The 27367-nt window shown below is 41.3% G+C and overlaps 1 protein-coding gene across 4 annotated transcripts in view; it reads right to left on the bottom strand.

Moving 5' to 3' along the window:
• Nucleotides 1-1747: 1747 nt before the first annotated feature.
• The window catches only part of LOC149309027 (MAGUK p55 subfamily member 2), a 68496-nt gene continuing 42876 nt past the window's right edge, over nucleotides 1748-27367 (bottom strand). For all 4 annotated transcript variants that reach the window (XM_089531657.1, XM_089531658.1, XM_089531656.1 and 1 more), the window contains 8 exons: nucleotides 24544-24771; nucleotides 14976-15107; nucleotides 14171-14276; nucleotides 11360-11428; nucleotides 8620-8781; nucleotides 5970-6172; nucleotides 4825-4953; nucleotides 1748-3792 (listed from right to left, as the gene is read on the bottom strand). In XM_089531657.1, the coding sequence (XP_089387783.1) occupies nucleotides 3616-3792; nucleotides 4825-4953; nucleotides 5970-6172; nucleotides 8620-8781; nucleotides 11360-11428; nucleotides 14171-14276; nucleotides 14976-15107; nucleotides 24544-24771 (1206 nt within the window). In that variant the 3' untranslated portion in view covers nucleotides 1748-3615. The remainder of the gene's footprint in view (nucleotides 3793-4824; nucleotides 4954-5969; nucleotides 6173-8619; nucleotides 8782-11359; nucleotides 11429-14170; nucleotides 14277-14975; nucleotides 15108-24543; nucleotides 24772-27367) is intronic.

Below are 27367 nucleotides of genomic sequence, written 5' to 3'. Positions count from 1 at the left end.
CTTTCACTGAACCTCCCCCCCCCCCCCCCCAGTAAATTCCTATACATGTTAACCCAAAAGGATTTTGGCATGCCAAGCAAGTCTATCTTCAGAGTCACTGTATTAAAACTTACAGGTTGAGTCTCCCTCATCTAAAATGCTCCAGACAAGAGACGTTTGAGATTTTAGAATGCCGGCATTTTCACATATGTACATAATGGGATAGCAAGTCTAAACACAAAATTAATTTAGGTTTCATATACACCTTATACATATAGCCTGAAGGTAATTTTATATACAATATTTTAAAATAATTTTGTGCATGAAACAAATTTTGTATACACTGAAGCATCAGAAAGCAAACATGGCACTATCTCAGCCACCATGAAAAAAGTTTTGGTTTTTGGCATATTACCATTTTCAGAATTCTAGATGAGGGGGATTCAACCTGTACCAGAATCAACTCCAGAACAAAAGATACACTGGATCAAGTATTCTCTCATGCTCTTTCTTTACTTAGTAAGCTTTGGTAGTGCCAGTCACCTAAAATGGTAGGTTTAAGCATCCTTTAAATTTCCTCCAGTCCTCGAGTAACATACCAAGTTAATTGCACTGTGGGAAATTAAAATGATGGCAAGATCCAAACTCCTGATGCTGCGCAGAATAGTCAGGCTAGAGCAAGGGGAGACAGTGTCAGCAATGGTCTCTGCCAGGCCTGGGAAAAGTTACTTTCCTGTACCACAGCTCCCCTGGCCATGCTGACTTGGAAAATCTAGGAATTATCACCCAACTCAAAATATGTGAACATATTTTCTCTTGGCACTTTCAGGACCTTATTGGCAATTAAGCAATGCGGCCCAGACATTTCTCTGGTATAGTATGACATTTAAATGAGCTATCCAAGGTACCCAACCACATCCCAGAAATATTTTTAGCACCTTGGATGGTTCCTTTAAAGTTAATCTAGAGCAGGTTTGTCACTCCATTGAGATGGAAGCAACCAACTGCCAACTATTAAATAGCTTTCTTACTCTGCTTAATTGTTTGGCTAGCCTATGTGCAATAGCACATTCACACTACAGAAAATATGGAGTGTGTTCCTCCCAACCCTTCTAGCTCTTCTGGGAGGAGTTGAGACAAAGGTGCCTACATTCTAAGGAAAGTTGAAAATCTGTAATTGCTACAGAGAACTAACAGCAGTGGAAGGATAGCTCTGCTCACAATATGCTGATGTCCTCAGAGGACTAGTAACTTGGAAGGCCTAGAGTAAACAACCCAGCTGTCTGATTTGCAGCATGAAGGTATGCAATGGTCTCTCCTCTGTATTACAGTCCCAGGGAATTGGATGCAGCTTTTGAAAACCCCTTTCCTCAGCAGCATTCACTGCTAGCAAAATATACTATCCTAAAAAATAACAATAATAAAGTATTAGCCTCCTAGAGGTTGATAGGGAAGCAATGAGGATTACACTTCTTTCCTGGAAGCCTGCTTGGTTTCCATGCTAGGCACAAAGGAAAGATGAAATACAGTACTTTCCTTCCTTTTCCTCCTCTTCCTTCTCCTCATGCCCCTTCACTCATGTATGTGAAATTCCATTCTACTCAAGTGCATGCCATCTCCCCTTGCCAATGGTGAGCAGACTAGTACGTACAAGGGAGCATTAATGCATTCCCTCTCTTCTTATCCCTCCCTCCATACTGTGTATGTGCATTTTAGTATTATGGCATTAATGGACCCCTATATACTTCTTTACTAGATATCCAGCAGATGGAGTTATTGCTATAGAAACTGCTATTGAAATAAATTCTGGGAGTGCCACAAAAAAAAATCAGAAATCTGGAGGCAGAGTACATGGAGTAAATGAGCCAACTACAGGTATTGTTCTGCCTGGTAAAGGAAATCTTTCTATCTTTTCCTCCTTACCATGTCTTATTAAAAAAAAAGGGGGGGAGGGAAGACAGAGCTGGCAGGTTTCTGGTGATTACATCAGGAGTGGTGGGCAGGTGTGACTTTTAGAATTAAGAAATGGATATGTGTGTGTGAGAGCGAGAACCCTGTGAACAAGCCCCCTGTATTAATCTGGCAGTGAAAAGTCAAGCCCAAAGGTTCTGCCCTCACTCTGCAGCGGCTTGTGCCACCATTTTAACAGCTGCCATAGAGTGTGAGGTAGTCATTGCTGGTTCTGGAAGGAAGAAGGAGAATCCTGGTGGGACCTAAAAGCACTGCAGGCAGTCTTATGGTGAAAGTCAAGACAGAGAGGAACATAAGGTCTGGATACCTGACATCACCAACCCAGTGGGCATCCTTCTGTAAGCAGTATTGGCCCAAGAAGGGAGCATTGGATGTACTGGGAATCAGGAGTGATCTGGGGCTCATATAAGTGGGGATGAATGTTTAAAATGAACAATAGCAAGGACTGAGATCCGAAATTTAGTGATATTTCTGCCAGCCATGGAGTTTTCTTACTAGCATATTGGCTACTGAGAGGCAGATGGGATAAGGAAGAATATTCTCATTGAGACATTAAAGAAAGATACTTTGACTAAATTTAGGTTGTTGTATGCTATGACCAACATCAATTTCTGAAGGTCCCAGGAAAGCAGAGGCCTTTAAGGAGGTCGAGGGTCATCAGTGGCATGTTGCTGAGGCTCTGGGTCTGCCTTTGGTGATACTTTGGACAAGAATCCCACCCAAAATAAATGTTTTTTCAATTAATGATCCCATCTTTGCAAACATTCCCATAGGGTGTAAACATTATACTACTAATAATAATACTTAAAAATTTAGCCCCATTTTTAAAAAAAGCAAACCTGAGGCCATTGGAGTATATGTGTTTGTGTAAGTGTATGTGTATGTGTGAGTTGCAAGGACTGAACGCAAGGCTGTAGGCTCCAGACCAAAGTTCCTCCCACAGGGTCACCAACTTGCATTTTTCCTGCTCACAAACATTTTTATGGCTGTGTCTACAGTTCCCCTTTAATATCCCACAAAATCATGCAACACTATTGCACAGACCAAATTTGTAGAGAGGCAAGGTATATTTCCACCCTCCATCCCTCCACTTCCTCCAATGTTCTCTGTGGGGAGAAAACCCAGTCTGGCAGTTCTTTTGGCAATAACAAGATTGTGGTCCATCTATGAAGCAGTGTTTTTGGCAGTGAGTTAGCTGTGATCAGAGGAGATGCTGTCTTCCTGACCCTTCTGACAGTAAAGGAGTCAGTAATTGAGATGCTCAGGAGAAGCAGACATAGCAAGGCATTATGGGTATTTGGTAGCCCTGCTCAGCCCTGCCCCACTAATACTGCATTCATTACACTGAATTCTCCATCAAAGGGCTTCTTAATGTCAATGATGGGGGAAAGAATTGGGAGAGAGGACAGCCACATATCTGTGGGAGTAGAAAAAGAGGTCTTGGTTGGTTGGAATGAAGTGAGGAAGCACCTTCCCTTTAGAACTGGATACCAACAGCTTAGCTCCACCTGCATTTCCTAGGTGGGCTCAGTGACAAGAAGGGGCAGATGACAAGTAGAAAACTTGTCAGGAGGAGCAGGAAAGAAATCTGGATCCCTTGGCCAAGTGGGGTAGATGGGAAAGCCAAGGCTCTGTTGTTGCAGCCAGTAGAAGGATTGCACCACTCTAGTAAACCCAGCTAACAGGAACCCACTGTGGTTCAGCACGCAGCTTCTCCAAGGCTTCCTGCAGTTGTTGGAATGTCCGCTCCATGTTGTCGTTGATTAAGCAGAGGTCAAAGTAATGGCCATAGCCTCGATGGATTCGGCAGCTCTCATCGACTGTCCGCTTCAAGTCAGCATCCTGGTTAATATGCAAGAGGGAAACAGAGGGAGTTGTAAGTCACTTTAAACACATGTTCCGCTCTGGATTTTTAGTATACAAACTCTGCAAGGCTGAATGATAGGGATGGTCATGTTAGATTTAGTTCTGTTCAAGTAAATACTCCCCTCTACCTGAACCACCCACTGAGAACTTTGCTCTCCATGGGAACCCACTGCTATCCATGCCTCCATGAAGATGAAGCCTCTTAGCCCTGTTCCAAAAGCCCCACAATATTCCTATTTGTCCTTCCTAACACCTGTATACAGGTATGTGTTCTTCTTCTGTGTAATTTTGCTCTTCTTCTGCATGAAAGACTATTTTGATGCATTGAGAGAATAAAAAAAAAACTTCAATTCTTCAAATACAGCAAGATGTTATGCTTCTATGCAAGAACCAAAAGACCTGGGGCTCTCTTATATTACTCAGTTATAGATAATACCACGATACCACTTTAACTGCATGACAACATCCTATGAAATCCTGGGGTATGTTGGATATGAAAGAGAATTTAGAATGGCTAGCCACAGAGCTCTAGTGACTCACCAAACTACAAGCCCCTGGATTACACAGGATGTTGCCATGGCAATTAAAATGTGATCACAGTGTTATAACTGTGTAGTGTGGCAAAGCCCAGTGCTTTTTTGCCCCCATCAGTGGCAGAAATAGGGCCTTTAAAAATTAAAAACCTGACAACAACAAAGATACTGCAAAAAATATTTTGCAGGAAAATGTACCATGCCCAAAACATACATGCAAAAATGTAAGTTTTGCTTAATTTGCACACAAAAGTCCTAAAAATACAAAAACAAGGGGAAAATAAATAACAACTCTCATATATGCATCTACAGTAAGCAACACATTTGAAATAAATAATATTCCTCTGGGTTTCTTGGGTCAAGAAGCAAGGCACTGGGACATTTTTTTGTTCTGCATGTCTTTTAGGAAACTTTAAAGAGGCATATCTTCCTCCCACTCATTCCCAGAGTTTTGGTATCCACATGGAAAACTTACTGTGAGCTGCTTGGTAGCCACACCACTCTCCAGAGCTGCTTTGTTCATGGCTCGCAGAGTCTCAAAATCTGGTGCTTCAATGAACACAACGTAAGGGACGAATTCAGCTGTCCTCAAAACCTTCACTGCCTGTTCAGGCATTCAAGAAAAAGACAGAGACTCCATGAATATCACCACTACTTCATATCTGTAACCTGAGTTATGTGGTAGGTATTATACAGTGGAAGTGGGGAGACTTTAGGTAAGACAAGGAGCTGTGCAGCGTATACTGTATACCGCATGAGCCTCTTGGAGAGGCTCAGTGCAGTCCTTCAGACCTCTAGTGACCTCCAAAACATCCCAGCACCACTGAAAAAAACTGACCAAACACACTGAGAAAGCTGGGTGGGGGGAACCAATAATACATGACTCAAACTTATGGATTTCAGCTAAATGGTGCCATTTCAGGAACAGCTCGCATTGAGAGAGAAAAGGATTTGGAAATGTCCCCAGAAATAACCAAGAGTAACACAACATCACTTCCAATCACATGGATAGAAATGGCCACTGCAACATGCTACAGTGCAGTTAGCCATCTGTATCCACACATTCTTCACCCACAGATTCAAACATCCCCAGCTTGAAATTTTTTTAAAATATATTTTTTTAAAAATTATGTTATCACTTTATATAAGGCACACTATTTTATTATCCCAATCTATATAATGGGACCTGAGCATCCACAAATTTTGGTATCCACAGCAGGTCCTGGAACCAAACCCCAGCAAATGCCAGGAGTCCACTGTATAGTGCTCTAGGCTTCAAACTGTACCTATAATATGCTGAGGCTGTAGAATGGGGAACTGGATTGAGAACCCTACATAACTCCTTTCAACCTTGACCTGAAGTGGATTCAGTGTGACACGGAAGCCACCAACTGCCACAGTTACAAGACACTGTGTTGCGCATCACATAGTGCTGAAAAAGACCAAACAACCGTTTGCTGTTTTAACTTTGAACTTCTCTTGAGATGAAAATAAATAATTGGAAAAGGGGAACAAATCCTTCTTATAAACCATTCCTTCCTTTTCACAGAGATGAGCAAAACAATACTATTGTGACTCTAATATTACATCCCTGGATCTGGGGAAACAACCATTATGTACCTGTGGGTTGACATCCAGAATGCACATCTTGCCCGACTCAACAACTTCATGGATAGAGTCAATCTTGGTCCCATAGAGATTTCCCTCATACTCGCCATGCTCCAAATAACGGCCTGCTTTGATATCTGCCTCCATCTCGCCCCTTGTTACAAAGGAGTAGCCCTGACCAGATTTTTCATGCTCTTTGGGTCTCCGGGAAGTGTCTGCAAGGAGAATAACCCTTCAGAAAGTAAACATGGTCTCTATCTCCCCCTAGTGATGATCCAAGGTCAGAATACGTTTGTAGCTCTCTGCTTCACTTTACAATTGAAGGCTCTAAGAACAACGAATCTGCTTTGGGTTTTAAGGGACCTATGTAGCGGTTTGAGTGCTGGACTACAACTGGAGATCAGGGTTTGATTCCCAGATCGGCCATGAAACCCACCTTGGCAAACCTCTGAACAAATCTTGCCAAGAAAACTCCATGATAGGTTTGCATTAGGGCCACCATAAGTTGGAAATCACTTGAAGGCACACAACATCAACAGCAACCCAAGGTGCTCCCTTAAATTTGGATAGAATCCGGTAACACAAATAGCTACTCTAAACTTAATAATAATAATAATAATAATAATAATAATAATAATAATTTAATTTATGTTTCCCTGCCTCTCCCAGTTGGATCGAAGCGGGGTTACAGACTAAATAAAATCACAGCATATACATTAAAATTCTCCAACTCAATTATTAACATTAATATCCAGCATGTGAACTACTAATTACAAACATCAATACAATATTGTATTGAGTATTATATTGATGTTTGTAATTAGTAGTTCACATGCTGGATATTAATGTTAATAATTGAGTTGGAGAATTTTAATATATACGCTGTGATTTTATTTAGTCTGTAACCCCGCTTCGATCCAACCGGGAGAGGCGGGGAAACATCTAAACATTTGGTCTAATCCCTGAGCAGATTCACTCCACTGATGCCTGAGCCACCAATTGCCACTGTACAATGGATCAAATCACCAAAAATTGTGTCTGTCAGATCCTATTTTTTACTACCAGATCCCCCTGGTCCTAACTGCAAGCCACTGTTACCAAAGGCGAAGGCAGGAACATGGATATCAGCGGTACACAGCAAATATGATGAAAACTGATTTGTGCAAATAGAGACCCAGCCTTGTTGATATCAGGATGCTGGAATCAAATGGGCTGGATCCATACTATTGTTTCATCCTCATTAAAGCCAACAGGACTTCATTCAAAATACAGCTGACTGTCCATATCCATGGATTCAATCATGCACAGCTTGAAAATATACTTTTTAAAAATGTCAAAAAATACTTTTTTAAAATTTCAAAAAGTAAACCTTGATTTCACAATTTTATATAAAGGAAACCATTTGATTATCTGTTTGTAAATAATGGGACTTGAGCGTCCACATATTTTGGTATCCATGGGGGCGGGGGGCAGGGTCTGGAATCAAATTACATCAGATACCAAGGGCCCATTGTAACTGCAAACCTTTCATGCTGATTTCAGCGGGAGCAGAGTGCAACTACCTTGTTCAGATCCAACTCAATATGTTCAAAGTGTGTGTTCGCTGCAGCCCCAATCCATCTTTGGAAGGGGCAGCTTCAAGCCAACCCATCCACCCATCTGTTTCATCCCTTAGTTCTTTTTGCAACCTACACGTCTGTAAAATCAATACATTTTCCATCAAAAATGCCATATGAAGCAATTAACATCTCTCTCCTCTTTCACAGAAAAAAATCTTGCAAAAGTTGCCCTGAGCACACATTTCTGGTGAACAGAGATGAAAACAAGATTTGTCAGATTTGCATTTCTACACAATAAAAGCCATTTCAAACCTCCTGATACTGGAAATAAAACATGACTCTTGACTCAAGTATCTGCACATTTGTGATGCTTTCAATATGTTTTGGAGGAAGCTATCTGCATAAGACTGTGTTTAAAATGTCAAAAATGTGCACAATTAAAAATGAGTGACGATTTAAAAATGCTGAAAAACTGGAATGCTAGAGGATACCGAAAAACTCATCCTCAGTGAAGCATACTAAAATGGTCCACTGTAGACCTGTTTACAGCTTTGAACAACAGATCAAAAATAACAATACTATTAACTTTTTTAAAAAGTAATGAGGGACAATGGTTAGCATTAAATATTTGTACAACATTATCATTAATATCAGCTCTTCCCCACAATAAGTAACGTTTGCACATGATTTCAGAAATATTGCTTTTGGAAATGTAGGGTTTGGAGTTATTTTTGGACTTTTTTAGCAAAATCAATTAACCAAGTAACATTGACTCTAATGCATTAATAACATTTTACTAGCTACTCGTGAATGAGCTAATCTTGAAAAATCATGATAAACATATTGTCTTTGTGAGTAACAATTCTGAGCTCTGAATCTGTTGGGAACAAATATGAAACCTAAAACAGTGCTACTCAAACCGGTGGTCTGTGGACCAGGGCCAATCTCTGAGCTATAGGCTCCCAGACAGTTTTCAGGGTGGAAAAGAATCAATTGTCAATGGGCACAAATATGGTGCTGGTCACTGGCACACTCTACTGGTCCGCCACATCAGATAGATTAAAAAAACTCTACCCACACGCAACATTCCCCAGTTTACTCACATGGGATGGTGGTTCCATACTGAGACTGATCAGACATAATAAGTTTGTTCTTAAGACTCCGACGGCCCACCCCTTGGGCACCAATGAGTACCAAGGTTTTCCTACGGAATGGAGGCATGCGAGCCACCTCTTCATAGATGAGTAGCTCGTGACGGTCAAACTCTGCAGTGGAGGAGAAGTAATTCAACATTAGATGAAATGCAGAGGAACCATGGTAATCTTACACCCAGTTATTTGACTGGATCTGACAGGTTTCACTGCAAAATCCAGCCTCGGAAGAACCTTCCACGCCTCTGCTGAAGCCACAGTGAAAGGAAAAAGAGGGGATCAAAATATTGTTAAAATGTGGAAAAAATGAGGGTGTTTTTTGTATTTTCTTTTTGAAATTTGATTCTGGAATGCTTTTAAAAACATGTTACATTAAACTGAATTTATAAATGATCAGGCAATACTGAAGAATTTTAACGTGTCAAACAATATATACAGTCAGCCCACCATATTCATGGATTCTGCATCCATAGATTCAGCCAACCATGGCTTGCAAGTATTATTATTTTTTTAATTCCAAAAAGTAAACCTTGATCTTGCCATTTTATATAAGGAACAGCATTTCCTATGCCATTGTATGTAATGGGACTTGAGCATCCTTGAATTTTAGTATCCACAAAAGGAGGCCTAGAAACAAACCCTAGTGGATACTAAGGGCCCATTCTACTTCTACATTAGTGCTTTAAATCCAAAGGCACTGAGACTCAATTAGCCTTCCATCAGTGTATCTGCTATTTGAATCAATTAAATACTCCATCTGGAATGTTGACCATTCCCATCTAACCAAAGATAAATGTGCATTTATGGAAGCATGATGCAGAAAATGTTTTCAGCTACTAAACATTATTCTTCTGAATGGATTTCTGCAGATGAATTACATTCAGACGTAGAACAGATGTTCACTAAAAGCACACCTGTGTGTAAGGCAACTAGGGGAATGGGAAAACAAACACTATCTCTATTTCTAATCTCCATGTGTTCATCCAAGGTCTGAAAGTGTCTGGTGTATATGCCCTAACGAAGGATTTTAAACATGTAAACATTAATCTGAGCACAAGGTGGTGCAACCATCATTAGAAAATTTTCCCTGGGAAAAAAGGGTCTAAGGAAAGTATTATTATTGTTATTGTCATTGCTGCTGCTACTACTACTATTACTACTACTACAGTACTATTAATTTTATTTATATCCCACCTTTCCCCCAAGATTGGGACTCAATGAGGCTTACATATTAAAAAGGTGACAAAAAGCAACATTAAAACTGTGGGTTTCTATTCTTGGACTTCCTCACTGCTGGCTCCATAAGGTGTTTTCGTAGCTGTCCTCTTACCGAGTCATCAGGCCTAGTTTGTTAGGAATGGAAAGAGCTCTCTGGCTGTTTTCAACATGAGGTTTTCTACATTTTTTTAACTGTGTCAGGATTCGGGATAGATCAAAATCATTATTGATACAGCAAGATTTGCACAGGGTTCTGATGCAGGTGTAAATATCTATTAAGTTGTATGATCCCTCTTTCTCATACTTCCAAAATGTTTCACTTATTTCTGTAATGTAGATATAACAGCCTTTTGTGAGGCACAGCTGTGTGTCTTTCTTTTGGCAGACAGGAAAAGGAATTCTAAGGGGTCACTGAAATGGGTTGAGTTTGTTTTTGTAATCTTCAATAATCTGAGTCTGCAACCCATTCTGACCTCGAATGTAACATTTATCATGAGTTTAGGTTTATCTTTCACCTGTTGCATATGATGAAGAGAAGGTGTTCCTTTGCAAAAATTGTTCAATACATTTGTAATATTTAGAACAATCAGATTCTGTTGTAGCAAGCACTTAAAGGACAAGTGTGAATCAGCATATTTCTTACTGGTGTTTTCTGTTAAAAGGTAATGCTTGTTGTACTGGGTGATGACAGCTAGATTACAATAACTAACTAACTAACTAAATAAATAAAATGACCTTATTCATCCAATTTATGCACCAGAGGCCTGGTGGAATCATCAGAGTAAATGCCAGTATCATCTTTCCTTCCCAGAAAGTTAATGTTAAATAATATAAAGTATAACATATTACAAATTCCCCAAAGTAACACATTACCATTAATAGCACCCAAACCATTACTCATTATTGGAGAGTGAGGGTAAAACCATCTTAGAAGGTAAGAAAATGGCCTAAAATTTGAAATAAAATACCCCACAAATCCTCAAACCAAGCATATCTAGTCCCCCAAAAAAGTGACCAGCAACTGTTATTCATCACATGGGGAAGCAGATATTATAACACAACCCTTGTATTCACTGGGAGGGGAGGTACTTTCCCAGACTCACCATGGAAATGCAAAACTGTGGATAATAGTGAACCCTATTGCAGTGAATGACTTCAGGCAAAAATTGGCCATAGAGTAACACTGGAGGACCTACAGATTCTTAGACAGAATCCTTTTCTTGGCATTTCTAAGTCTTCCAGCACGATTCTATTGCCAACATCCACTGGAAGCATGCCATACAATCACACTTCAGATTCAATGCAATGGCAAACCCCTTTGAAAAAATCTTGCCAAGAAAACTCCATGAAAGGTTTTCCTTAGGGTTGTCATTAATCCAAAGCGACCTGAAAGCACACAACAGGATCACCTCCACAAACTGCATTGGCTTCTGCCCTTGTAAAGAGAAAGGAAACACTTGATGAGATCTCTTGCCTGCATTTTTGGTGGTCAGGTACATCATCCTTTTCTTCTTCTTCCCACTGAGGCTTCCGCACAAGGCACCTGCCAAGAGGAGAAAGGACACATGGAGCCAAGTTGGGAAAGAAAGAAAAAACTATCCCACATGTAAGGAACAACTGGAAGAAGGGGAAAGGTGGAGCAAGCAGAATTCAACTGGCAGGCCTCCTAGCAGAAGGTGACCATTTGATTATACATATCCAAGGAAATAGTCCATGACACAGATCCCGTGGGACAGTGGTTTAGTCGCAGTAGACCTGCTGAGACATGGGTTCAAATTTACCTTCTACCATGGCAGTAGCCAGGAGGCTTCTCTGTGGAGATTACACCTAACAGTTATTAGCTAAAAAACCCAAATGAAGCTTCTAGAATGACATAGTTTGCTAGTGAGCTACCTGTAAGAAGAGATGGGGAAACTCCAGTAGGTTACAGGCAATCTCTGCTCTTGCACTCCCAATGACCAACAAAAGCCACAAGAATTGGCAAAGAGTCAATTTCTGATTTAGGAAAAATGGCAGAGAGAGAGGTGCAGTTTATTTAAAAGGTGAATTGGCTCTCTTTGGAGGCTTTCAGGAAAGACAATTTATTCTCTGCTTTGAGGAAAGCAAAAGGATGATCAGGAGAATCTTGTAGGATCACATGTGGCCTCCAAGACACATTTTGTCTATACTAAGAGCATTTTCATAGTATTAAAGTATAATGTTATATTCAACTGGTTGCATTTGCACTGCAGAAATAATCCAGGTTGACACCACATTAACTGCCATGGCTCCATCCTACTGAACCCTAGGATTTATAGTTTTGTGAGGCACCAACACTCTTTGGCAAAGAAGGCTAAAGACCTTATAAAACTACAACTTTCAGGATTCCATGGTACAGCATTTAAAGTGGTGTCAAACTGCATTATTTTTACAGTCTAGATGCACTCTAAATCATCTGTTAACCCAACTGTCATTTACCCACCTTATTGAAATCCTCTCAGTCATTCAACCACAAACCATTTACTCACATTCCAATCTCTCACTGCCTCACAAGAGCTCCTTACCTTATATATAATACTTATCTAAACAAATTACCTTAATCAATAGTAAATTAAACAAAAGTCTATGACATCACAATCTCCCTCCATGTTCCTGTGAACCCAAATATTTGGCAGCTACTCATAAGTTTACCAGAGGTCTCTGGCTGACTAGCAGGAAAAAGAGTGCTGAGTTACGTGGATGTTCACTGTGATCTTATATCAGGGTAGAGAGTGGGTAACCTTCTAGAAAGTATTGGCATGTATCTCCCATCAGCCCTATGTGGCATTGCCAATGGCGAGGAATCATCAGAGTTGCAATCCAGCAAGAAATGGATGGCCACATATTCCGTATCCCCATTTTAAATACTCTTAGAAACTAGTTGTTGTTGTAACCCGCTTTGATCTCCTTTGGAAAAGCGGGCTATAAATAAACAGTATTATTATTATTATTATTATTATTATTATTATTATTTAGTTCAGTTCGGTTGACAACACCAAGGGAAGAATTCCAAGAGTCTATTCAGTAGAATGAGCAGGAGTCACCACAAATGTAGCAGAACTGGATCATTGCATTTTGAAGTGATCCAAACTAAAGTTGGCCCTCCATATCCATGGATTCTTTATCCACGGATTCAACCATCAACGGATTGAAAATATTTTTTAATATTTTATATAAGGGACGCCATTTTACTAAGCCATTGTATTTAATAGGATTGGAGCATCCATTAATTTTGGTATCCACAAGGGTGGAACCAAACTCCAATGGATGCCAAAGGCACACTGTAGCACCAACAGCAGAACTACTTAAAGTCGTGGTCCATGTATTTTTTTTCCTCACTGTTTCGATTTCTATCTCACTGAATTTCCAGGTTAGAAAGAATCAATTGTAGCCAATAGGCACAAATACTGGACAGGGCACTGATACATTGGAAAACTTTGCCACCCTCAGCCCCCATCAGACAGCCTGAGAAACACTGATCCACAGAAAGGCTCCATTTTAAGATTGAGTCTATAAAATTCTCTATTGCTCTTCGGAAGTGGTATATAGAACACCAGTACAGTCAGAAGGCAGACCTGGGAACCAATCAGGAAGAAATAAAGACGTCTTTTATCCCAGACCTTCCATGCAGGTTTACCTTAGGATTTGCAAGTTCTCATGGATTTTCCACGGGGCATGGGCTTTCTGTTGCTGTTTGTTAATGATATAGACTATCCTATTTCTCATTTCCAGCATGTCTGTCTTCCAGTCGTGGTACACCTGGGGGGGCTTCTTCCCAGGGCTGAGCAAGACATTTCTCTGCTCATCAAAAAGGACAAAATGGTATGTCTCCCAGCCACCCTCTCCCACCTAACTCCATGTAAACAAACCAATTAGATTGGTATAATATCACTGCTGCTTTCCTTGTAATTAGTTTGCTTTTATATCATTTTTCAATTTAATCATGTTTTGATATTATTACTTGTTTAATTGCATTTCAACATTACAACTTTTTATTTTATTTTATTTGTACCCTTTTCAATTTTGTTGTGAGTTGCTTTGTGTCCCAATTCTGCGGAAAAGGTGCGATATACATCCAATAAATATATACATACACAATACTAGTGACAAGACAGGGCCCTCCAATGAACAACAGGCCAGCCATGAAGCTTGGAGGGGGCACAGAGTTGATCACATGGCACATACAACTCTATTTTATACTCTCTGTCTTCCACTATGTGAAGTGGCTGCCTCACTCTGCCTAACAGTAGGGTTGGCCTTACTTTACCTGATGATGGTGTAACTTCAACATCACGCTTTACAAACGCCTTGCGTTTCTCCTCCAGTAGTTGGCTTGGGATCAGCCCTGCGCTACCTCCCTCAACATGGCAGGCCTGCAAAGACAAAGGCTAGTTCATGCATCTGGTCTGAGGATATGCTAGGATCATAAAAAGGACATTTCCTGCATGTGGTCCAAAGGCCTCCAGCCAGATTGTTAACTGGTGCTAGCTGTAGGGAACACACACAGTCTTGTTACAACAGTTTCACTGGCTGCCAGTTCATTTCTAGGCACAGTTCAAAGTGCTGGTTATAAAGCTTTGTATGGCCACTGAGAGAGCCAGTGTGGTGTAGTGGTTTGGGTGTTGGACTACAACTCTGGAGACCAGGGTTCAATTCACAGCATGGTCATGAAACCCACTGGATGACCTTGGGCAAGTCACATGCTCTGAGCCTCAGGGGAAGGCAATGGCAGATCATGATGTTATCTTCTTTTTAGTTTCTTCCTTAATGGGACAGCATCTTATTAAAAGTTATATCTAAGCAAAACAAATGTAAAAATAACACAAAACAGCCATTTCATTGATTCAGTATGCTGAGATGTCCATTGTTATCTTAAACAGAAAGTGGGATTTTTCTGGTTATTAATTCTGACCTGGCTCCAACTTCTAACTGTGTATACTGTATGGTTTAAATGGGTAGATGGATTCCTTAGCTGCAAGTGGCTCTCCTTGGATTTCATCCATCCTGACTAATCCCAATACTGAGACCTGATCCTCCTCACAACTTTGTTATTTGACAAACAAGGTCCATACCTGCCACCAGTTGGGGTCATCCTGGTTGACAATCTGAAGGAGGTCTCCAGCAACAAACTTGAGCCCAGCTTCTTTACATGGGATGAGGTTGTCAGTGACAGGGTCATAATCAAAGTGAGCCTTCACATAAACCTAGAATAGAACAAAGCACCATGAGAAGAATTGGGGAGGTCTGAAATCCAGGAACATCAAAGGTCTGATCCAAGTGATGTCATGATCACAAACCAGCCAACAGTAACATGAAGTGTGGTTGAAGGCTACTTACTGCAGACTGTAGAACTGGGATCACAAATCAGGCAATCAAGATTTATTTATCTACTTATAGCTACATTTAAACCCTACCTCTCTGATAACCAGTACAATGTAGATGATTCACATTATCCATGCCTTATCCTCACAACAACCCTGTGAGATAGGCCAGATGGGAGAGAGGGAGGATGAGCAGCCCAAGGCCACTCAGTGGCTTTCATGTTCCAATAATGATTAAAAGCTGTTCTTCCAAGTCCTAATCCAATCATCTAACCCAGAGGTGAGCAACTACACATCAGTTGAGGGCTAGTCCCTGTCCTCTCACTCTCTGCAGGCCACAAGTTAACAAGTCAAAACATCTTGTCAAAAATGCTGTCAGCCATGTCGGGATTATTAAGCCTTGTGTTGAGAGCCAACATTTCCCTCCTAGCCAAAACAAACAAAATTATATTTGTACTGACCATGCTGGCTGGGGGATTCTGGGAGTTGTAGAAAAAAAACAATGTGACTTTACCAAACTCTGCAATATTACACTTAAACGCAAAGCCAAGACAGTCCATGTAGTAACAGCATGCCCATTCTACCAGTCATTTCTTCCTCAGATAATGAATCTAAGTGGAAGGCAGGGAATGCTGGAGAGGAACCACTCTTCCCCTCTCACTCCGTTGTTTTTAATCAGAGGCTCCTTTTATTTACTTGCAACCACGGGAGGCCAAACTACTCATGTCTCCTGGCAAATGGGTCATATCATATCCAAGTCTGTTTGTCAACCTTTCCCCTTCTCCCACCCCAGTTCAAACGCTTGTTGCTGAGAAGAAACAGATGTCTGCAACTTAACTTGTAGGCTCACTGCTTGTTCAGGAGCAAAAGAAGAAGAAAATCCCAGTTGCTCATGGGCTTTCTCTAAAATTCTCCTCTCCTGTAGAATCCATTCTAATTCCTACAATGAATGGTATTCATGGCTTAAGTCTGACTACATATCACATTAATCTGCAAATAAGTAAGGCAAGGATACATACTATCAACCTATTTGTTCAACATGAATGCAGAAAATATCATATGCAGAGCAGGCTTAGACTCAGAGGCAGGAGGAGTGAAGACTGGAGGAAGAAACATTAACAATGTAAGATAAGCAGACAACACCATACTACCAATAGATGCTTTGTATAGAGCTGCTAGATTGAAAGCTAAAGATGGCTTTTGGAGAAAGAAACACTAACAATGTAAGTTAAGCAAACACCACCATATATTAGTAGTATACTTTGTTTAGGGTTGCCACATTGAAAGCTGAAGATGTCACCTGTATTTTTAATGGTTGTGTAGAAGCAGGGATTTCAGCAGGGATTGCTTGTCACACACACCAGGCAACAAGCAACACTTGCTGAATTTCCCCCTTCTGCAGTGTCATTAAAGACACAGGAGCCCTCTCCAATTTTTACTCTGGCAAACCTTTTTGTGGACTAAGAGAACACCAAAAGTGCATCTGTCCCTCAAAGGGCACAGCCAGACTGAGTGAAAAGTCCCAGATTTTATTCCTATTCTTTCCAACTTTATACTGGGTTAATTAAACTGACCTGGCAAGTGAATATAAAAAGTCTCTGATAGTACTGGGATCTGACAGAAAATATGCTGGGGCAAATTTGCTGGAGCTGAGTATGGATCTCCAAAATAAAATCAGAAAGAACAGGAACAAAGTCTGGGACTTTCTGGTCTGGATGCACCCCAAATTAACCTGCAAAGTACCCAACGATGGTGAAATTATTCTGGCATCTTTGGCAGAAAATCCGACAACTGCCTCTCCCTATCCCTGGTAGTCTTAGTAATAGTGGCAGCTGTTGAAATAATAATACTGCTTCTGCTCCTAATGAATTATACAGCTAACCTTCCTTCTTGCTTCCTTCTTATCATATCCCAAAGTAACTCACTGAAATAGCTGTCTCCCGATGCCTTGGGCTGGCCTTGGGTTTGTACATCCTTTAAAAGTGATTCCCTCCTAGCACAGAAATCAAGCCAATATTATTATCAAAGCTTGACTTACAAAAGAGGCTGGAGATGAGAGACTGATGTGATCAAGGTGGGGCACATTGTATTAAACTGTGTACACCAAATTCTGAAGCTCAGTAAATATGTGTAACTAGAGCCTGTTGGTTTTGCTGGGGGTATCAAGACAATGCCCAAAAAGCTGGTTTGGAAAAGGGCCGTTGAAATCTAGAAAGTTGCGGCGGGGGGAGCAGAAGGAAGGGTAGTGCTTAACCCTTTGCCTCCTACTTTCTCTGTTTTAAAACATATCTGTCTGGGTATGAAGAGTACTTATGCCTGAAGGAGTGGTATAGGGCTGCCACGGTGAAACATGGGAGAGGACGCCTATACCTTTAATGATTGTGCAAAAGAGGAGATTTAGGGGCTGTGTAGACAGCCCTGAAGAGGTGGCCTCCAGCTGCCCCTTTTACAGGCAGATCAAGGTTGCAGCAACCTCATGCCATGGCCCTGATCTGGCCTTTGCAGGGCATAATAGCCGCAGCTTTACGGCACTCCTTCAGGGCTGTGTCATGTGGATGCAGCGCCAAATAAGCGCCATGATGCTGCACGCCATGTGGAGTGGCACATCAAGTCATGGCACCCTGGGGGCGGAGTTGGATGTGCGTCATGTGGATACCATACCCCGACTCCACCCCCTTAATGGCCAGTCTGCACAGAGTCTTAGGCAGGTATTGTTAGTTATCTGGGTTTGCAAGGTTGGGGAAACAGGTACTTCACCACAGTTTTGGGCAAAGGGGGATTTCTGGCCTAAAAATAGCCATGCTTGGTGCTGTTTCATAAAATTTATATGGAATATGTAAATCTCCCAAGAAACATCTTTTTTCAAATCCTCTAATTGTAACTTAAAGGTAATATTTTAATTTTGCTAGTTGTTTATGTCACAACAATTACCATAACATTCAGTGATATACAGGAATTACCATTTATGAGTAACATTAGTACAAAAAAATATTACAAAAGATTCTGTATGATGTGATATGGGAGGAGGTCAAGAGGGGTTCTTGGGCTATAACAGTTCTAAATGTTTTTCTCTTGCCTCCCAGCAACATGCTTCTTTCGCTTTTCCTCCCTCTGAACCCCCCTTCTCTCTCTCTCTCATACACATATGCATACACACACACATGGTCGGACACAGGCACTCTCCGTATTGTTTTTTCTCAGGCCTTATTTTGCTTCCCTCCATTTTTTCTGCTTACTGGTGTGAAATAATCCGCTTGGCTTCCACAAAGGGGCAAGATTATGTCCAAATGAAAACAAGCATCCTTCATCTCCATTACCGCTGACGTCACCCTCCCTTCTCCCAGCACTCTCCCCCTTCCCCTCTAGAATCAGTACCAGCGGGGAACTAGCTGTTGCTAACACATTATATAATCTTCTGGGTGCTGTCTCTCTCTTTCTCTCCAGGGATGCTTCTAGCATTACCCAAAGCTCTTCTCAATTCATGTTTATGCCACCACAGAAGTAGATCCTCTAGGATCCCATGCCCACATATGCCTTGAGATCATGTCACCTTCCATTATAGCCCCAGTCGACCTAAATCCAATTGCTAGTCCCAACATGGGTAGACCCACTGAATCAACAGCTAGCTAATCAGTCAACCCTTATGTAAGCCCTGTTGATTTAAAGGGTCTGCTCTCAATGCAACAGCTCTTGGATTCAGGCCAGTGTTCCCTGCTTTTTACCTTTCATGTGGAATCAGAACATTGGGAACTAATTCCACAGAATTGACATTTTGGAAATATACAGACAGAGCAATGGAGCGTAAGGATGCCTTTGATCAGATGCACTCACACAAAGGTGACCTCCTCCGACTGAAAGCTTTCAGGCAGGATTGGGCAATTGACATATGCCACAGAATGTCATACAGGGGTAGTGAGCATGTGGCTCTCCAGGTGTCTACAACTCCCATCAGCCATAGAGAGATAACTAATGGAGAGAGATGATGGGAAATGCAGTCAAACATCTGGAGGGGCATGTGTTCCCAAACCCTAATCAAGAATCAAGCTCCTTACTTGTTACCACTTCCCATGTACCATTATGACTAATTAGGATGGCTGAAGAAAAACCAAATCTTATTTTATTCTCTTTTGTGAGAATGATTTTTAAGTACAATGTTTATTCAAAATAAAACAGTTTCAGCAATAAAAACATATACCAAACACACACACACACACACACACACACACATATATATAAGCATACATACATCAACAGAAACATATCTGTATCGCTAAACATACCTATATTTCTTAACATACTTATATCAGGCAAATAACCACAATAATAGTAGAATTAACAATAATAACACTAGTAATATCTTGAGAATGAATGAATGAAAATTTCCAATGATTTTTCTTTGCTGGGTGAAATTATGAGACTTTTAACATTTTTAATGACTTTTTTTTCTATTGTACAATATTTTCTGCAAAATTTTAGCAAGGGTGGGGGTTTTGCACATAAAATATTATCGTGCAACCACCACCAGCACCACCACGCATCCCTTCTAAACTTTTTCTGCTATTGTTGCTGCTGATGGAGAGGGATGTAACTTTCATGTAGAGGTGAAAAATCTTGCAGTGGTTGACAACTGAGGATGAGAAATATTGTAAATTTCTTTACATCCCTCCCTTCTCCAAGCACTCTTCTCCTCCCCCTTTAGAATCAGTACTGGCAAGGAACTAGCTGTTGCTAACACATTATATAATGTGTTATCTTTTGGATTCAAATTTCCAGCATCTCCCAGTCATGAGCCATGCTGGTTGGGGATTCTGGGAGTTTACACCCCAAAAAGTATCTTTTCCAAGCTCTGACTATATTTTCAAGCTGTGGCTATATTTTCAAATCACAGGCAGCATGCCGCTCCATACCAGATTACCAGGGAATGTGAGTTGGAAGATTCTATTCTATTGTGTTTTTCTTATGGGTTTTCTCCAAAATTCCTGATTTAGCCACAGTAAGAACAGAATGATGGGCAAGATCCAGAAAATCCAGCCTGGCTGTCCTGATGTTTTTCCTACCAAGAATACTCAGCTAAATTGATGCTCCTATCCTGGCCTTAGGGAGATGCCTTTCAAAATGTTATTAGCATCAAATGCTAGCATCATAGGTAGAAGGGTGGGTGAATCTCATCTCTTATGTGCACATAGCTAAATATAGGCACATGAATGTTAAAGTGCTACCGAGTGCACTTATTGCACTACAGTTGTCATGGTACATTTTGAATGACTGATTTGTATTGCAAGAAAATTATGTTTTTAATGTGTATCTTGGTGTTTTTTTAAAAAAAATAGTAATAATCTTTTGGGGTGGTGTTTGAAGTCAAAGAAAGACAGAATGTGGCAGGATGAACAAGCAGAGTGTACATCAGATAGAACAGAGCCTGAAGCACTGTGTAATTACATGGTGAGAAGCCTTGGCTGGTGATCACTGGCTTGAGAAAACACTAGGGATGAGCAAATCAGTTCATTTCTGGTCTGTGTCGCTTTTGCACACATCAGCTAATAAGATACTCCATCCTGCACTAAGCTGTGCATTTTTAAAGTAATCTTTTCCCCTCCTCCCAGAATGTGAATTTTGCAAATAGGCCACACAGCCTCTAAACTACCTTGGTGCTTCTAGTGTAATGGTGGACATTCATCACTGGTGTTAAAGAAAGTGTTATTACTAGGTTAGCCAGTTTGTATACCACAGAATGGAGAAGGAGTGGTGTTTTATCCATCACCCCAACCATCAAAATATCTTAGGCTCGTTACAGACGGGCAAAATGTGGTGTGGCGGCGGCGGTACTAGGGTTAGGGAGTGAGCACCATGCAGACACTCCCTAATCCTAGTATGTACTCCATACGTCAAAATGGCAGTGCCCTGTACAAATGGGTGCCATCATTTTGACACAATGGATGCTTAGTGTCCACATGTTGTGGTGCACTTGTGGCGTCACAAGTGCACCATTTGTGCACTCGGGCGTCGCAAGTGCGACGGAAAAAGAACTCGCTTTTTCCGGTGGCAGAAAAGGAGGCGGCAGCAGACCGTCCTTTTGGGTGGTCTGTATCTCGCCTTAGCCTTAAGAGGTAAGATGCCTTTTCTAATTCTTCTCAATAACTCCCAAAGATTGTGAAACTGAAAAAGGCAGAACTACAGGGAGATTTCCCAGAAAGAAAAGCCCAGACAGGTTCAAGCTCAAGCAGAGTAGCTAGGTAAGAACTTGTGACTCCTGAGTAGAAATTTGCTCATGGTGATTTGGGGCTGGCCCAAAACCAGGTTGCCAAAGGAGTGTATAAGAAGCCTATAGCTTCCCATGGTCATGGGAATGTTAGGGATCCACATGTAATTGAGTTGACATCTGCTTATTAAATTCTCACGCCACTTTGCCCAAAGCACCCAAGCATTAACTCATTCTTGAACCTTCCTGCATGAAGCAAAGAAGGCGGTGAGTACACTGGAGCATAACAGAAAAGGAGCTCAGCAGAGGAGGAACCAGTTTGTGACAATGAGAGGCTGAGACCTCGAGTTCTCCTTCTTCCCTGTTCAGAACCTGTGAGTGGATGAGGAGTTGCAATACCTATTCTAGGGATAGGTTTAGCCTCAGTTAGGGATAGATAAATCTGTCAATTTCAGGTGTGTCACCTCCCTATATTTTTATCCATAATTCTGGCTGTTCCATTTGAGCATTAATCTGTGTATCTCAAATTATATAATTACTTGAGGAAGATTGGGAATCATGCAGCCCTCTAGATGTTGAACTGCAGTTCCCAACATTCCTTCTTATTGGCCATGCTCACCTCAACAATATCTGGATGGGCACATGTTTTCCACCTCTGACATAAGCAATGTAAAGACTGTTCTCAGCTTTTCTTAAATTTGTTGAACAGATTTCTTTTTTACCAGCACTATGCAAAAAGGACTTCTTCTCATCAGTTGTAATAACCAAAAATGTTGTGTGTTCTTCAAAAAATACTTTATATTGTGCAACAAAAAAACCTGTGTCAAATGTTCATAAACAGTCCCCAGATGCAAGAAACCAGCAAAAATGCACACAGATCCTTGCAACTTATCCAAAGGAGTGAGAACTTGAATTTTCCCCCCATTTTTTAATGCAACACTGAAATAAGAGAAGAGTGATATCTCTATTCTACATATAATTGAGTTTCTCTCCAAATGTGTATTTATATGCACAGTTTCATATGTTTGCACAATCATATGGCCAAGAGCTATACAATATTTTAACACATGCAGAATCTACTGGATAGCTAGGTTTCAATTTGCACATTGGTCAGACATCATTAAGAAAAAGCAAGGTGGCAGCCTCAGACAGCAGGCACTAAGGAGTCACTTTGTGCCCAAGTGTTGGCGAATAGGACCTGACCTCGAGCCTGACCTCTAAAGCAGCCTGCTGCCTTCAAGTGTAGTGGTGATAGACACAGACTTAAAGTAAATTCAGCTGCTAGTCCAGGCAGCCTCTGCATGAGGAGTGAGAGGAAGAGTGCCAACTTGTCACTTTCCTCAGGCAGCAAGATGTCTTGAGGCCAATCCTGTCTGAGGAATACAAATCAGTCCTTAAGAACTTTGCCCTGAAAACAGGGTTTCATCCGCCATTGCTGTTTTATTCTTTACTCCACTCATGCAAATCAAAAACCTGACGCCTAATTACCCACTATACATACAGAATAGGTTTTAGTGCCAAGCTGGCCAATTTATGGGTCTCTAAAGGTGGTTGGACTGGAACTTCTAGATATCCCTCATTACTCTGGCTAGGACTACTGAGAAATGCTCACCAGAAACATATGAAGAGCCAAGGTTGCCCATCCCAGGCTTAAGATGTTAAGACTATATGGTTGGCCTGCTATTCCAAAGCAAAATCTTAACATTGCAAAAGGTGGTTTAATTATGAGGCAGAAAGATTTACAAGCACCACAGCTTTGCCATTGCCCTTTCTTTGCTCAGGAAAAGAGCATCACCCCTTCAGTTAAGAACAGTTTTCTATCAGAGGCATGGCCTAGATGAATATAAAAATCAGTACTATTTCAGCTGTCACTAGGGCCCGAACAGACAGGCCAAAATAAAGCTGCTTCAGGTCACTTTGGAGGTATGCTGTTTAAATGATGCATGCATCCTAAGAGGCTGAAAGCTGTGCCAAAGCCATGCTCCAGTCCTAAGGACTGGAACACATCTTTGGTGCAGCTTTTGGCCTCTTAAGATATGTGTGTCATTTAAACAGCATACCTCCAAAGTGACCTGAAGCAGCTTTATTTTGGCCTGTCTGTTTGGGCCCTTTTGAGCCCAATTTAGAGCTGGAGCAATATTTTGGGTTCTCTGGTCTAGGAAGTTCTGGCCAATGCAGTTTTATCTCTGGGGCTTTCATAGGATGCTGACCAAGGTGCTGACTCTGGACTTCCACTTCATTCCACTCTATTACCCGTCTGTCAAGCCCTACAGTCAAACCCCCAGTTGGGACTGGCAGTTCTTTTCCAGATGGCTTTGGCTCTTCTGTCAATGCCAATCATAAATGGGAGGCCATCCATGCAACATGCACAGATGTCAAGGGCACAAAGAAAGGCAATTTGGTCTGCATTTATAGAATCCTCTTCCTTGGAGAGTTGCTACAGATTGAAAGTCAATGGGAAATACTTTTTCTGTTTAGACCTGTGAGCATTAATTGGTTTAATCAGTAGCTCCATTAACTCAAGATTGCACTGATTAATTTAAAATTGAGGGAGCTGCAAATCTAGGGCACACTTGTTTACTTTTGGAGGGGTATTACAATTCATGGCTTTCACCATGCAAGAAGAAGGATTTATCAGTGATGGTGTTTCCTTCTAATAATGAGAAGTAGTTTATGTTGTTACCCTGTAGGCTATCATCAATTTCCTCCAATCTCTGAAAAGGGCACCAATATTGACACTGTGATAACATGCACGTCTATTAAAATACAAATGGCAAATCAATTACAGAGTCTTTAACTGGTTGCCATGCCAGTCCTAATACTGTATTGTTGTAAAATAACAATAGGATTGGGGGTAATGTCTCTAAAAAAAGCAACAGTGAAGAAAGGAAAGGTGGAAGGAAAGAAGGAAGTGCAAAATGCCTGGGATGTGCATGCAGCCTGTGGTTCATGTGTTGTCCATTCCTAATGTAGAGAATCAAATGGAATTTTAAAATGTCCTTTCCACCACAGATATAAAAGTATGTTCTGCTCTCACTCCAGTCTGCAATGAGGTTGGCAATTGGCAATACTGTATCTGGGGAAGGGTGAGAACAATTACAAGTGGGAAAGATCTCCTACCTGACGTGGTGGGTGTGGTTCCTGGTAACTGGGCAGGATTTTGAGCACAACACTTCCACTGGCATTTTTCAGCACCTCCTGGAGTGCCCGAGGGTCACTGCCCACTTCCTGCCCATTCACCTCCTTGATGATGTCGCCCACATGCAGCAGCCCTTGCTGGTCAATCATACCACCATGCAGGATGCGTGCAATGACCAGCTCACCACGTTCCACCCGGAATGTAACACCCTGGGAAACAAAGCAGAAGAGTTACCAACACCTGTTAGCTATCTGTGTTTGGGAGTCTATCTATAGTATTTCTGCATGGAGGATTCCCCCTTTAGACTGCCACACTATCAGAAAAATAATCGTTCCTTCATTTGGCAAAGGGTTGGTTATCACCTTTAAAGCCTTACATCGTTTGGGTCTAGTTTATCTACACCATGGCCTTCTCCCATATAATTCTCCCCATACACTCAGGTCCTCTGGGAGACATCTACTTCAGTCAGCCAAAACTAGACTGACTGCTACCCAAAGGACATTTCCTTCCGCTGTTCCAGACTGTGGAATGGCCTGCCAGAAGATATCTATCAACTCAAGATGCTGTCTGTATTTAAATCAGCAGTAAAAACCAGTCTCATGGATTCTTAAATATTTATTGATAGATTTTCATATGCATTGGTTTTATATGCTCTTTTAACTAATGTTGTATGTTATTTTATTTGTTGTTGTTCCCCACCTTGATCCACAGGGAGAGGTGGATAAGAAATAACAACACAACAACTACTTCTTCCTTTATTATGCTAGAAGTAGGAAGGTCACATGTGGCTCCAGGGCCATTTTTGTGCGCCCTAGTGTCACATCTGAGGAAGTAGACCAAGTCTACAAAAGCTTATACTACAACTTCTTCTACACACTTAGTCTCAAAGGTGCTACAAGATCCCTCTGCATATGCTGATGGGAGTTATAGTCCAACAACATCAAGACAGCCACAGGCTCCCTGCCCCATCCCTGCTCCAGACTAATATGGCTATGTCTCTGAATTCTATCCTATCATCATAGCCCGCGATGGTCAGGGATAATGGGAACCAGAGATCAGTAATATATGGAAGGCCACAGTTTCAGTGCTCATTTTTAAAAGCATCACCTGTTTAAAGAGATATTGCAGGGCATTGTTGAGATGGGGAAACATAGTTTTATGATGTCACAGGCACTGGACAATCTGTTTGGTGCAGTCAATTTTTCCAGAAAACTTACAAAAGCATTTTTTTTCTGGAGCACAAAGAGAATCATTTATAGTCCACTTTCCAAGTGCTGTCAAGTCAGCTTGGACTTATGGTGGCTTTATGGAGGTCTGCAAGTCACCCTGTTACCAACAGGCCTTGCAGATTCAGGACTGTGGCTTCCTTGATCTAGTCCATCTATATGGAATATAGTCTTCCTTTTTTACTACTGCCTTCTGCCTTACCAGGTATTATTAGCTTTACTAGTGAGTCATGATATGTCCAAAGTACAACAGTCTCCATTTAATCATCTCATTTTTTAGGGAGAGTTCAGGCTTGATTTGCTCTAGGACCCATTTATCTGTCTTTTAAGTAGTCCACCGTATGCACAGAACTCTTCCCCAGCACCACATTTCAAATGAGCTGATTATCTTTCTGTCACCTTATTTCAATGTCCAGTTTTCACAACCACACACAGGAATCAGAAATACTATTGTGCCGCTGCTGTTGTCTCTGAGAGATCTTCCACCAGCGTCACCCCCTACCAGTAGTAGTAGTTTTGCTCCTCAGCAAAAGCTTGTCTGACAAGGGAGGCCCTACCAGAAGCACTTCCGATATCAGCAAAGACTCTTACCTCACAGGAGCACACAATCCCACCACTGTGAAGAGATAGTGCCATTGGAGGGATTACCACCATTATCCCAGGAGTAAAGCTCCCACTGGCACCAATTTTAATTCTTTTCTACTCAGCTAGCTCTTGAATCCTAAATTTTCCACCCACCTAAGGTTCCCTGACCTTTTGCTTCCACTCCATCTTTTCCTCCTTCCTAACCTACCCAGTTGCTGATAGCTCTCCTCCCCAATTTCATTTTGCTTCAGGAATAAGCCAAATCATTTACAGGTTTTGGGGAAGTGTGCATAGGGAATAGCTCTTCTTATTTCCTACAGTCTAATTTAAACCATTTTCTCCATCACAGGTTTCAATCAGCAGCAAATGAAATGTTCACACTGGAGTCAAATAATCTTCACTTGCAATCAAAAGGAACCAAAGTAAATATAACCATGCATAATAATTCTGCATTGTTCTTAGATTGCAACATCCTTGGGGTAAGGACCTTGCAAGAAATTCTGCACACAGGTATGTACACCAAGGTTTGGAATTATGTGGCTCTCTTGATATTTTTGAATTGCAGTTCCCATCACTCTTTACAATTGGTTACAAGCGGTTAGGGCTGCTGGAAGTGGCAGCGGAACAGTTTAAAGGCCACATAGTTCCCACAGTGATAGCTTGGTGGTGTGAACATTTGACTAAGACTCTGTGATACCAGGGATCAATTCCCTGCTCAGCTATGGAAACCCACTGGTTGGCCTTGAATGAATCACTCTCTCCAAGCCTAAGGAGAAGGCGATGGCAAACTTCATCTGAACAAATCTTGCCAAGAAAACCCTATGATAGGATCACCATAAGTTACCATAAGTCTGAGTCAACTTGAAGGCACACACACACACACAATCCCCACTCCGACATACACTGAAACTACATAAATTGGCAATCCTATAATCTACAGATTGCATACAGGCCCCAAAACCATTCTGAAGCCTACTCAGAACCTTGTAGGGCA

This window comes from Sceloporus occidentalis, unplaced genomic scaffold (genome assembly GCF_023333645.1).
Source record: "Sceloporus occidentalis isolate IW3139 unplaced genomic scaffold, rSceOcc1.0.p SCAF_7, whole genome shotgun sequence".
NCBI lineage: Eukaryota > Metazoa > Chordata > Lepidosauria > Squamata > Phrynosomatidae > Sceloporus > Sceloporus occidentalis.
Note: the sequence above shows the minus strand (reverse complement) of the source record. Positions and strands in the feature narration are given on the sequence as shown.